The sequence below is a fragment of the Vanellus vanellus genome (genome assembly GCF_965231255.1).
Source record: "Vanellus vanellus genome assembly, chromosome: 9".
NCBI lineage: Eukaryota > Metazoa > Chordata > Aves > Charadriiformes > Charadriidae > Vanellus > Vanellus vanellus.
Window position 1 is genome coordinate 15,861,967 of NC_138914.1, and position 14,453 is coordinate 15,876,419.

General features: G+C 35.5%; 1 protein-coding gene across 1 annotated transcript in view; it reads left to right on the forward strand.

Moving 5' to 3' along the window:
* Positions 1-14,453, forward strand: part of ERC2 (ELKS/RAB6-interacting/CAST family member 2) — a gene marked incomplete at both ends in the record, with an annotated part of 454,823 nt that overhangs the window by 109,864 nt on the left and 330,506 nt on the right. Inside the window, 2 exons of the mRNA XM_082487881.1 lie at positions 6,765-6,920; positions 13,382-13,549. Coding sequence (XP_082344007.1) covers positions 6,765-6,920; positions 13,382-13,549 — 324 coding nt within the window. The remainder of the gene's footprint in view (positions 1-6,764; positions 6,921-13,381; positions 13,550-14,453) is intronic.

Below are 14,453 nucleotides of genomic sequence, written 5' to 3' on the forward strand. Positions count from 1 at the left end.
ACAGTACCTATTAGGAGCTCCAGGCTGTCTGTATTGTCTTTGACCTCCAAGGTTCTTTACCTTCTAGCAGTTGTCCAGGTTTCCCGGGCAAGCCAGCAGCCTGTCTGGTGTATTTGTGGAATTGTCAGCCCTGTATGGTTCATACATAAGGGAACAGTACCTTTGACTCCTTGAACAGTTTGTGAACAAAGGTGGTGTCTGGCTTCTCTTCTGTCTTGTCATCACTGACACTTTTGATAAATTATTCTGAAACAGATTTTAGTCTTCAAAATTAGTGAAATTTCTGGCTTCTGTTCAAATAAAAATTTAATGCAAAACTGACAGTGACTATTTTTCTAGAGATAGAAAAACTAGGTTTTATACAGCTGTAATGAGAGTATGCAGAGATTGATTAAAAATTAACTTTTCCTTAGAGTTCAAACTTGTTGTGACAATGTAGAAGTACAGAAAATGCTTCCAAAAGTTATGTTAGATATTTCTCCATAAAGCTTAAAGGTTAGTCTGTGATGTATAAACCTTCTAAAGAGTGTAACAGGCTCTGCTATAAATTTTCTGCCATGTTATATTTGCAAACATGTAAAATACAAATGCAGTACAAAAAGCTAGACTCTGTAAGACTTAGCTGGAGAGATTTGATGAGGACTCCTCCCACATGAGATGTCATAACAGGTCATGTAAGTATTAATATAATTCAGTGCACAGTCATTCTGAAGTGCAGTGAAACTTAGGTTTTGCTTTTATCTTCAATAAGGAGTAGAAAATTTCTAAAATGAAGTCTGATGGAGCAAGCTGATTTGATTGTAGTACCTGTGAGAGCTACAATAATTTGTTATGCATAAGCTTTGATAGCTTTTAAAATTATTTTTTCTCTTTTCTTTCAGTGTTTTTCTTTTCATGCAATTTCTCCAAATGATAAGACTTAATGAGAATTTTTCCCCTTTCTCTTTTTTATTCCATCTCAACCTTTTATTTTAATTTCTTCTTTTTAAAAAAAAGAAGTTTATGGGAAAATGTTCTGTGAACAGAACAGTTAACATCTTAAAAATCTTTATTTTCTGTCATGTGAAGGGCTGGTCATTTAATTGAAAGATTACTTGTTTTTTATGTTCATTCATACAGCCTTTGGTCTATAAGAGTAATGCTAATTCCATGGACAAATATTAATAAAATTTCATAAAGTAGGATTCTTCTATTAGAAATCTGTCACGTCAATAATGTTAGACTAACATACTAAGTAATTTAAGTGGCATTTTACTTGTAACTTGAAAAGTCGTTCAAAAAACAACTTCATAATTACATCAGATATAGGCACATAAGCTAAAAGGTTGTTGGACATCCCCAGAATGGGGTGTGTGTTTTGTTGTGGTATTTTTATTTTTATTTTATGTTGCATTCCTAGTCAGCTCCTTTGTGTTTTTTAATTGATTTTTGGTGGAATACTCTTTCTCTTTGAACATACCTTTCATGAAAGGAAAATGTGGACTGCTGGTTATCATCAGCATTTTCAATATCAGATATTTTCCAGAAAAGAAAATAGTAGTGGTGTAAAAGATAAGAAACAGCAAGTTTTGCATTCCCAGAATTTGTTTAGTTTTTTTTTTTTAATGTCCTTTCATTCTGGCACTTCTTCCTCTTTTGGCTGGAGCTCCTTTTCTGAGAGGGGATGCGGTTAATTTGGAAACTTGTAAGATGCATGAAAGGGTTTGGTATTCCTCTTTAAAGTGCATTACTTTGCCTATATTAATGAACGTATGTTTGCTGTCATGGAAGGTAGCTCTCCTCAACTTCTAAATTCCTTTGTCTTGAGATTTCTTATTGAAAAGTTTTACATAATTTTACATCACTGAGCTCTTGTCTAGATTAAAACACACTGAAAAACTCTTCAGGCATGAACCACAGTCTGTTTGCGTAGTTGCACAACCTAGAAACCTATCTGCCAGTGAAAACTGGTATATCACAGTGTGATGCAAGTGAGTGAATCCACATTCAGCAGCAGGCTAGGTGTGTTTTTCCCATTTTCACAATGTTAGCAGTAGGCAAAATTTGACAAGTGGTGCCCCTCTCCCCCCCACCCCCCCATCATCTTATGACTGATTTTTAATTTTTTTTTAAATTTTTTTTTAAATTTTTTTCCCTAAGTGAAAACTTATATTCTGGACTTTTTAAGTATATGGAAGGGAGCTGACTGTATTTATCAGTATTCTGATTCACACAAAAAATTCCTGATCGCTTTGTATGACTGTTCATGTTAAAGCCATTCTCTTTTTATGGTTGACCTGGCATATACGTACCTGTATCAGTATAGGTTTATTATTAATTTACTGAGGTTTTGATTGTGTGATTGAATAAAACTATTTAATGAGTCTTTCACAGAAGAAATCTGCTTTTACTCTGATGCTATTTTTCAACTAACTGTTTTGAATGAGGTTATTTCCACGTTCTACTGCTTGCTACGGTCATAGTATCGTGATTTTTCTGATGTTTTCAGTGGGACAGGGTTTGATTGAAAATTTGTGTACACATGAGTAAAAAGAATTAGATCTTATGAAGACTTGTAGGTTTAATTTTTTACATTACTTTGGTTGTGAACAATGCAGCTGGCTATTTGCATAAGAGAAAAGCCAAGAGAGAAGCACTGAAGTCAGTCCTACTTTTGGCAAACACATCCATCTGCATCTATGATTAATTATATTGCAAAGCCATTTGTGATTAATTATTAAGGCATTAATTATTAAGGGTGCTAAAAATCTTAATACAGTTTGCTAGTGAAATGCTGAACGTATTTCAGTGGCATCAGACATTCAGGCTTAAGATGACTGTACTGCAATTACTGTGGGAGTAATGACAGAGAAAGACTATTCTTTCTACCCCACTGGAATTCATGAATATTTGCCTGCCATATATTGTGTGTCATGATTACAAAGCCCAAATGGAGAGATATAATCAGGGCTTTATCCTGTCAGATCTTGAAAAACCTTCAGAAATGGATGACACCACCTCTCTGGGCAACCATTTCCAATGCTTGTACTCAAAATATAACACTGGTAGGTATTGCAAGGCTACTTTTAGGCCCCTCCTTGAAGCTTTCTCTTCTCTAGGCTGAACAAGCCCACTTTCCTCTGCCTCTTCTTAGAAGGCAAGTACGCCAGCTCCCCAGCCCTCTTGGTGGCCACTTGCTGAACTCATTCAAGTTCATCAAGTCTGTCTTGTACTGCAGGGCTTGAAACTGTGTGCAGTACGCTCGACAAAGTGTAATGAATACTAGGTAGAAGGAGATAATCTCTTATCTACTTACGGGCTATGTTCATGTTAATACAGCCCAGGATGCTGTTTACCACCTTTGCTGCCAAGTCACAGTGTTGGCTCCTGTTAAGCTTGCTGTCCACCAAGATCCTCAAGTCTTTTTCAGCAGAGTGGCTCCCCTGGGGAGTTAGTCCTCGCCTGGTACAGCTGCAAGGGGTTCTTCCCTCCCTGGTGCAGGACTTTGCTTTTGTCGGTTTTCCTAAGGGTCTCATCTGCCCATTCTTCCAGTCTGTCTGGGTCCCTCTGGATAGCAGCTCTGCCCTTGAGCGTATTGACTGGTCTCCCAGCTTAGTGTAATCTACAGGCTTTGTGAGCAAGCACTCTTGTCACCTCTTTGAGGTCAGTGACAAAGATATTAACCAGGACAGGTCCCAGTATGGACCCCATGGTACTCTTGTTTCTGTCTCCCAGGTAGAGGACAACCTATTAACCCCTACTCTCTAAGCCTGATCATAAAATTAGTTTTTTACCTTGCTAGTTGTCTACCCATGCAGACCATAATGTCTTAACTTGGATACAAAAATATGGGAGGCAGTGTCCAAAGCCTTGCTAAAGTTAATGTAAGTGACACCCACTGTTCTTTTTTCATCCACAAACCTAATCATTTTATCACAGAAGGCAATTGTGTTGGTCAGGCATGATTTACTGTTGGTAAATGCCCACTGACTAGAGTGACTGGTCTCCAATTACCTTCTCCTTCATGTGATCAAAAATGTTGTCCAAGAAGACTACATAATTTTCCCAGGGATCAAAGTGAAGCCATCAAGCCTGTAGTTCCCTGATTTGTTCTTTTGGTCTCTTCTTGATGATAAGTGCAACATTTGCCTTCCTCTAGATGTCAGGGATCTCCCCTAGTTTCCATGAGTTTTTGAAGATGCTAGAGAATGGGTTTGCAAGGACATCAGCCAGTTGTCTCAACACCCTTGGCTGCAGCCTGTTGAGTCCCTTGGATTTGTATGGGTTGAGCTCTCACAAGTAAGCCCTGACTAAGTCCTCACTATTGATATTCCTCTTGCTTGAATCCTTTTATTAAGCACAGAGGCCTGAGAGACCTTGTCATTGAAGACTAAGGCAAAAGCTCATTTCCTACATAGTTCAAATTAACTTGAATTTAAGCTCCATTGGTCTGACTTTATGAAGAAAGTGTGGATAGATTATCTTTATATAGACCTTCTAATTGGGTCAATCTGCGCTATGATTTATCAAATGAACTATTATGTGACAGCTTATTTTTCTAGTCAAACTGTCTCTGTATCCTAAACACTTTAATTAATGGGAATACATGGGAAAGCTCTTTGTGGTTCATTGAGTGAGTTCACATGACATTATTTTGCAGAGTTGTGAAGTTCTAATGCTACTTTTGGTGGGACTGTTTCACACTGCACAGGTAGAATCCTTTCATACAGCTCCTATAGTGTGAATTAGTGTTTTTGATTCACTAATAATGGAAAAGATGTGGGCAAATAAATTTTTATTTACCTTACAAAAGAATAGTATTAACCACAATAAATACCATTATTTGAGGTGTGTTCTCCCACACAGAAATAGGATTGGCTGAGAATGTGTTCTTTATTTCCTTAGTTGAAGACATTCTGCTCAGCTGGTCGTGTTAAAATCATCTGTATGCACTCCAGCCCAGCACGTTTGGTAAAAGAGCATCAGCTTCTGAGAGAAAAATCTTGAAGGACCACAGTTACTGTAAATTAAATCATGTTATAAGTTTATTTTTAAGTAGAATTTCTCTGAGAGTGAAAATGAATACAAACTTTAATTTCATAGTCTGAATACTTATCCTGTCAGATCTTGGAAGACCTCCAGGATTTCAGACCCTGAATATTTTTACTTGTTTATGAACAGCTTTTTGTGCTGCAAACGAAATAGTTAAAATCTTTACCATTCAAAAACCTCTATTAATTTAACCAATGTAAGAAATAAGGAAATAATAAAGGAAAATTTCTCTCAGTCTGAGACTTATTATTGACTATAAAGATAAAAGCTAAAATGTTGGAGGAACGATAGTGTGACATCTAAATGACGTGGTTAGTCCTTACATAGCTTTGATGCCATATGGATTTGTAACAGTGGTTGCTAAATCTCAAAAAGAAATTGAGTTTCATTTTTGCTTTAGTACCAAAAGTTCAGATGCTTTTTGGAACCTTGTCCAAACTATCTTCTGTCTTAAATTGCTAAATTTGCCTAGCTGTATTATGAAAGAAGGTATTACAGGAGTGCTGGTTTTGCTTGCTTTTATGTAGCCTAGAGGAAGCACTAGTGTACTCTTAGAACTCAGGAAAATAAAAGTAATTTTGAAAAAAGACACAGAAACAAAGTTGTAATTAAGCAGAGCCATTCAAGCTTAGCTTGTCCTGGTTAGAGGATCGATTTAATTTGTATTTTTTTCCAAATTAACTTTCTAGATTAATATCCTGATCTTACTGAATCAGGTTTTGTTGTGTTGTGTTTTTTGTGGGTGTGTTTTGTTGTTGGTTTTTTTTTTTTTTTCATTGACCTCAGTGATACATGAACCCAACCTCTTATTTTTGATGGGTGGTTGCTCCTTCACATTCTTGAACTGATTGTCTGACCATCTGAATCACAATGTTTTCCATTTCTTAATGAAGGTCTGCAAACAGGGCCTAAAGCAGAATTTCTAATAAGCCCTTTTGCAATCTTTTAAACAGAAAATTACATGAGAAATTTGTGTAATCACTTTTTCATTCTTTCTGACTCTCACTGAAGAGATATAGTCAATTTCCAAATTAATGGCAACAACAAAAAAATCACTGAATGTTTTCTGTGCTGTGCTGGCATACATGGCAGACATTGGCTGCGATGTAGAAATTTTTTAGTGTTTGGGGTTTTGTTTATTTTGAAGTTATAATAAAAAGTGCTAGATATCTTCTTAATGATGTGGCTGAATTAGTGGAGGAAAAGTATATGAGGAGACAACCTTTCTTTGTCTTGACAGCAGGCAGAACTCTGGAAACAGGGAAACAGCTTCAGGTTGAGTCATATAGTGAAGTGGCCTGTCGTCCTGCGGTGACGATGGCCTGGCCTCCATAGGCTAAACTTTGTGTTTAGGCCTGGGTATTCTTCCAAGCTTTTAGATGGCTAGCAAAGCAAACGAGGTATGTTAATCATGTACATGTGGGAAATAGGGCATCTTCCGTTCTCCCTTCATCCGTAGCTGTATAGGAATGAAGATGGAATTTTGACCAGAAGGTATTCTCTACGGACTACGCAACAGAACATAGCACTGCGCGCTTTTTTCTAGTGGTGAAAGAAGTCTAAATTCTGCACTTCATTAAGCCAAAGTTCATAGAATTACTCTTGGTTTATGGCAGTATGTGCAATCTGTATTTGTACCTTATTATTTGATGTTCATGCAGGTGCATATATACTTCTGTTATGCTTTAGTATACGTTTTGTATCATTTTCAATACTCTGTTTTTATGACTTAGGATACAAAAATAGCTTCACTTGAGCGCAATATAAGAGATCTTGAAGATGAAATACAGATGTTAAAGACAAATGGAGTTCTGAATACAGAGGACCGAGAAGAAGAAATCAAACAAATAGAAGTTTACAAGAGTCACTCAAAGTTCATGAAAAATAAGGTAAGGTCTATTAATAAAATAGCTTAATGCTGTTTAAATAATGGAAACAAAAGTTTTAACTTGACCCTTTTCAACACAAGCGGCGCTCTGCTTCTCATCTTTTGGTAAATCTCTACTACGTAATACTCAGTAGCTATGGAGAAGTGAAGCATTTTGGATAAATAAAAATGTGTTTATGTTTTGACTTAGTAAGAGGTAAGGAAAAGGGTTTTTCACCACTTCTGCAGAGGCTATCCTAAGTCTGTATCATGTTCCCTTTTCCCTTCCCTGTGAATGGTGTTTTAATGTTGCCGTTTTTGAATTAGTTCCTAATTTTGACTTGCACCATTTTGGCACAACTTTAATTGTGCATTTTTTTCTGGTTTCGACTGTAGTTTTACAGTAAGGACTGCTGCTCCATAGTTGATTCCAAATTGTAATCTTCTAGTATTTTAAAGACTTGCAATTTGATGACTTTGTTCCTGCAGAATACCTTTCATTTCAAAGTATTGGACATAGACAATTATGAGTTGACCACAAGCAGATAGTGTGTAGTGATGTGATACATTTCCTGGTATGAAGCTCACGAAACAGTATTGCTTGTTTATGATTTAAAAATATATCAGAAATTGTTGTCCCAGCCGGTCTTTTTACCTCCTTGCATCTTGATGTGCTCAACTTCTGACTAGGTGATGATGAGCACTCTAAATAGCCTTCCTTGTGAGTTCTAATACTTGTTTTCTGATATTTTTATAATTGCCTTAAAAATTGTAATAAATAATTAGAATGTTACTATTTCTGCTGGTTTATCCCCAGGTCTGTACCTCGAATGTGTTTTGTTTATAAAGTGATAAAATACTGAATTAAAGTGGTCAATAAAAAAAAATGTTTGACATTATGGAGTCTGAAGCAGATGCTCCCATTCTTGTGTAAATAAATTTAGGTTTTGCAAATAACATTATTTGTATATTATTTATAAGCTAAACTAAGATGTGGTGAAACAAGTCACAACACCCTGAAGTGGAAACACTGAAGAGGAAAGCCAACTATGTAATTTCTTGCAGTGATATTAAAAATTTGGCCATAATGCCAGAATAAAATACAGGCAAACAACTTCAGTAGTCATGATTATTATGAAATCTTACTTTATTTTAAAAGTCATTCAATCCCAGTTATTCATTTGGGTTCTCATTCTGTTTAATATTTAGGGGGTTTTGTGTATGGGAAAATTGTGTATGTGAAATTCTAGGGTACTAAGATGGATTGATTCATTTTTTCTGAAATATTTACTTGCAGCTCTGCAAAATCTGCTTGGGGAGGAACTGGTACTATTACCTCTCTAGAGGCTATGTAAGCAAAAAAAGTAGGAGTTAATTGGCTTAAAGTGTAGCTCTCTGCCTACTATTGTCTGTTGCTGCTAAAAATACTTAGCAATGTTGCTGTTTAAGTACAAAGTTTGCAATATCAGGTAGATAAATACCATTACCACTCTTTTGGCGTTGGGCAAGCTAAGATTCAGAGAAAGTATGGAGCTTGTCTATGGTCAGAGAATGAAAAGGTGTCAACGCCTCTTGGAGAATCTGAGTTCGCTGATTTTCAGTTTTCTTTTGTAAATTAGATCTTTATTATCTTCTTGACAAGTTGCTTTTACTTTGTTGGAATTCCACAGTGAGTATAGGAGTGCGAAATTTCACCACTGTGTAGTATTGGATACTAAAGATTTTCCGTCTCAGAAGAGCTGTTACTGTCTCCCAGTTTGGAAACTGTAATATCTTGTAAACTACATCACAGGAAACGCTGGTGTCTTGGGACATTGGGGCATATTTTTATCTTCTCCTGGGGGTTTGTGCTACAGAAGGAATGCAAGTGTTAGTGCCTATGTGGAATTAATCAAGATTTATTAAAAAAAAAATAGCATCAAAGTAGATATTTATTCCATTGAGATAAAGTAGCTCTTAAGCTACTGAAAAGTAGCTAAAGTTCCCAAGTAGCGTTGTCATCAGGAAAATTATTTTTCCTATTTAAACATCACTAATTTCAAGGCAATTCATTTTTAGTAATTTACAGCAAAACTCCTAATGCATCTCAGCAAATCTGTTGGTATAAACACAATGTACAAAGCCTAGTATTTTGGTAACAATTTTCTGATGTTTTTGAGAGGAAAAGCTTCAGTATATTTCTGTGGCACAGAAAGCATACAAATGAGAAGACTATTAAACATGCCTTGTTTTGTCACAATCTTCTGATCTTTGATAAATGCCACATTCTGATGATACTTTGTCTGTTTTCTTTCACGAGTTCTTTTCTTCCACTTAAAATTGAGATTTGCAGCAGAAGATAGTATTTTTCATTATTCATCTGAGAACCTTTCAAGGTAGAAAAGTATTTGTGTAGCTGTCAGCAAACAGATCTTATTATACCTTATCTGTTGAACCCAAGATTGTTGATAAATTCTGATAAACGGAAGTCTCGACTGATGGCAAAGAGCAGAACAAAACTTTTCTCACAGTTAACAATCTTAGGTGCTTTAAAGCTCTTAATACTTCACATTTATTCTTGAAGTAGAACTTGTTTTAAATCTGTTCTTGATTTAAATAAATGGGAAGGTGTTAAATGGAGGCCAATACTGAATATTATTTATCGTACCTGAGTGGCAGAGAATGTTGGGAAGTGTTCCTTTTTTTAAGTAGTTCTTAGTAATATTCACTCTTTCCAAATATACAGGCTTTAATTTTGATTTGCAATTAAATAAAAGTTGTAGAAATGAGAAAGAAAACTTGCTTAGATTCCCCTCTCCCCTTAGATAAGGACTCTTCTTGCTCTGTTTTTGAAGGGACAAATATTGGCATCACTCACATGACACAGAAGTTGTCAAAACGAGTCTTAAAGTTTTCATGACTAAGGGATACGAAGCTTCAAATATCTTCATTAAGGATATGAAGAAAACATATAGGATGATATGCATTTTTAAAAATAATTACTGCTTTGCAAGACTTCTCCTACTAGGGTTCATCCTTTGGCTAGAAGCCAGATATTTAAAGGAACACTGATGCATATTTTCAGGTGCTAGTTTGCCCTCTGGAATTTAAGTAGTTCTTTCAGCATTAGAACTCTCATGCTATTGACAGGAATGAATATGAAAATCTAGTGATAGTTCAGTACAACTTCATCAAATTACCATTAAGATCGGTTTTAGAATTGATTAGGCTGTAACAAGGCACTCTGTAATTAATGACTGCGTATAAGAATTTTTCACACTGTATGAAGGAAGCATGAAAGTTCTAGGTGATCCTGTAGAAAAAATATAGAGGAAAAGAACTACAGCGGGTTTTTTTTGTGGATAGGACTGGAAATGTGATAAACACTTTAAAAATAGGCCTTGACCTTGTAGACCTTGACCTATAACTTGTAGAATCTACAGATGGACTTGTAGAGTCTGCTGTATGTACCCACTTCATTTGCGGTGCTACTGTTTTTCCTTTACTTAAATCCTTCACTTTAAAAAGTGGTAGTCATTTGTCACATAAGACCAGATCCTTATGATGTGTAAATCAGCATAGGTTCATTTAATGGAATTACTTACTTAAATATTTAGCCCATTAGTCCATTAATTTTAATATGCAATATTCAGGGCAAAAGCTCTGATTGTTTGTTTTGTTTTCGTTTCCCAATTCATTCCCCATTCTATGTAATATCATCTAAGATTTTGGTGTGTAAAACTAATAATGTAAGAAAAAAGATAATGGTTTTCTGGAAGTGCTAGTGTCTCGGGAAGTGACAGAGAATCATAAATTGAGGAGCAAGACAAAGGAACTAGGGTTTCAGGAAAGGAGGTGAAGCAAGATCATATTGGGCAATGTTGAAAAAGCAGTGACAGACAAATTACACATATGAAATATGTAAGATAGTGGGGAGGTCAGGATCAGAGGATAAACTTGGAGTTCTTTAGATGCTACAGCATTTATACCCAGGCTTGTAGGTTATCTTCACTGTAGTCTTTATAAAGTATAAAAATGTTTCTGCCTTTGTCTTTTTTTGTACTGAGATCAGGAGATCACTTGAATCATGGCTATTGGTCATCCACACTTAAGATATACCAAAGTGAAAATGTTTGCACATCTAATGAAGACAGAAATTTATTTCATGCCCTGTTTAGTTTTTTTATATACTAACAGATAATGCAGAACTTTAAAAAACAAATATACCCAGGTCTAAAAATTTCTTTTAAAAGTTACTTAACTTTTGTTGTTATGCCTTTGGTAATTTTGATACTTTTTGAGTTTTTTTAAATTGAAATATTAGTGCATTTTCACCATTATACTTTAATAAAACACCAGCCAAAAGCATAATTATTCAAGCCTTTTTCTTTGCGGGGGGAAAGAGGGGTTAATTTATTTTTTTATTTGAGAGCTCTAACACATTTTTAAACTCCTTGCAATTTGTAGGTCTTGTAGCTAGAACTTTATACTAAACAGATTCTGTTTCTAAAACATAAAGAACATACCTGCAATGAAAATGAAGCTTTTTTTTTTTTTTGATTGTTTCTCAGGATGTGGGTTGTGTCATGGAAAAAAGCGGGAAGAGTTTCTAGCAGAGATTAAGTGTCTGTGATGTTCACATGGGTCTCGTATAAAGAATGTGATGTAATTCAGATTGGCTGCAGATCTACATTTTGTCTTTATATCTTGTAGACAAATTTTCCCATTGTTCATTTTGTATACATTTTTGTCTCGGTTGCTATACTTGCTTACATATTCTGGCAAGGGATGGAGGAAGGTCGTTTTCTTTCAAGGGAAAGTTTTCTCTAGCAGTTTAACTGCACTCTTTATATTTTCTTGACATCTGTTTTTCGTATGCTTTTTTTCTTATTTTGATATTTTCAGACTGTGAAGGTGATGGCTTCTTAGTGCCAGTGTAGATTCTTGATTTTATACAGTAGCTCAGAGGTGGCTAGCCAAGTACCTTTACCAGCTAGACAAATATTAAGATTTATAAAGAGAAATAAGGACTAAATATATTAAGACGTGCATATGGACTATAGTTAGAAGAAACATTTTTTCATGTAATTTTTAAGGATACGCTTGCAATGTAAAACAAAACAGAAATATTTTGATCAGCACTAAATGTTTCCAGTGACTGTGCCATACTATATTGAATCTGTGAAATATTTAATATGTCAGTCTCTAGGATGTGGTTGAGTAGGATCAACCTGTGGTTACATATTCTTTTTTTCCTGGGGATTTTTGAATTGCCTTCCAACTAGCCCTTTTAGATTTCTTGCATCCCAAATGTCTGTTGGGATGCAACTGATGGAAGAGAAAGGAAGGAGATCTTCTAGCACTACTCCGGTTGTTGCAGAATTGAAACTTGAATTTTAAAGAAAAATTTCTAGGCCTTACAGTCATCAAGAAGACTTTCCAAATATAAAGGAAGTGTGGTTTCTCTGACTTATGCATATGCATTGAAGTGTTTAGTTTCAAATAGTCCTCATGAGATGATGTATCTGAACTCATCTGGTCACCAGTGTTATTCCACAGGACTTTAAGAATAGTTGCATGTCACCTAATTCACCATCCTTTGAAATCATTCTGTGTATTGTCCAGTGCTTTGTTCAGATTCATATATTCTAAATCCACCATATTTTCTCATTCTGCAGCTACCCCTCCTATTTATCATTGTGGAAAGGGAAGATTAATCACAATTCTGTGATATTTAATGATGAAGCTAAAGTTCAGAAGCTTTTTGATAGTGACTGAGTTTCTGCTCTTTCCCCTAGGATACACTTTTATAATCTCACAGACCTTTCACTCTGTGGAATTTTTTATAACTTTTCCCCCAGACTTTTCTTAAGTTAATCTCTGTGGCTTGGCTTTCCTAGTATCTGAGAATTCCATATGAACTGCCAGGGAGGAAAAAAGGAGGTGGGAATGGTGGGCAGCAATACATTTGCAAGAAGAGTAAGGTTAAAATTTGACTTCTCTGTTTTCCTCTCCTTACTAAGATGCCTGCTTTTCCTTATCAGGCTCCTGAAAAACCTTGGTTCACTCTGGCGAATGATAAGTCAGAAGAATCATGCTGTTGGAAAGAATAGGCTATTGGATTGAATTTATACTTTTATGAACGCTTTTTTTCCTATGCATTTTTGCTGTCCTGCCAGACTTGCCTCGCACAGGATAAATTCCTTTGAACGTAAGTGAGGTCCATGGTGAATTTATAGGCCACATCATCACGTATAATCTTTAAGAGTTTCCTTTTAACTTCTGCAACAGCAGGGCAATAATTCTTAAGACAGGGTACGTTAAATTACGAGATACTCAACTGAAGTTGTGAGTGTAAAATGTCCAGATCTTAATTCTCTTCTAGAATTTACAGGTGTCTGAGTTGTCATATCGTGGTCGTTCACAATTTTCAGATTTCAAGTGCAACTATGAATTGGAAATGAAATTAATGATCTAACTTTTTTTTTTTATTCCCCATTACAGATTGACCAACTGAAACAGGAACTCTCAAAGAAAGAATCAGAACTTCTTGCCTTACAAACTAAGCTTGAAACCCTTAGCAATCAGAATTCAGATTGCAAGCAACACATTGAAGTGCTTAAAGAGTCACTTACTGCCAAAGAACAGAGAGCTGCCATACTTCAGACAGAGGTATTCTATCTTCTAATCATAAAATGCAATAGAAATATTTAGTTAATAGCATGTGTCAAGGTGATGATGTGTTTGTTGCAAGTCTGTGTAGAAGGCAATTTGTTTAAGAAAAGTGAAATAATTTAAAACCCTTTAAATGCCAATATATTTGGTATGTATTTTTAGGTAGAACACCAGCTGTGATTCTAGAATAGTTTTAGAAGCACCTATGATTGCATTTTATGAAAATGTTTGTGCCTAATTCTCATTGTCTTTAATGGGGGGAGCTGGGCCTTAATTACTTGGTTGTTGTGATTTCATTTCTTGTTTCTTCATCTGTTAGTTGACTAAGTTTCCCTTTTGGTTACTCTGGCTTGATGCTGCTTTTCCACTATGTGTTTCTATTCTGAAGAGTGAAGCTACTGATGTGTTTTGAAGGGATCTGTTGAAGGGTACATGCTGTGGTTATTGTTTCGAGTGCAATCAGCATTTATTTTAAAATATGAATAACTTGAGTCTTTAAAACAGGCCAGTGCATTAGTTATGTATGTATCTCCAAAGTCAGATCATAAAAATATGGGTAATGGGATACACAGTTGAGATGGTTGTGACATTTGATGGAATGTGTAAATCCAGTATTAAAAATGTTGTCCACTAGTTCATTTCCTGGGGTTTTAAAAAACTTCATAGACTTGGAGCACACAATACCAATATTATAACTTCTTCATGGTATTTTTAATGTGTGTACCCCTTTCAAGAAACAGAAATACCTGTGAAATTCAGTCATACAGTGCAAATAGTTTTTCTTCAGAGAATTATCTTATTTAAGGTATTCAGAAATCTTACAGAATGTTTCAAATTTCTGGCTAACAGAGCTCTAGGAGAAAAAACAGCTTAAACTTCATTCTCATAGAAGCAGGAAATA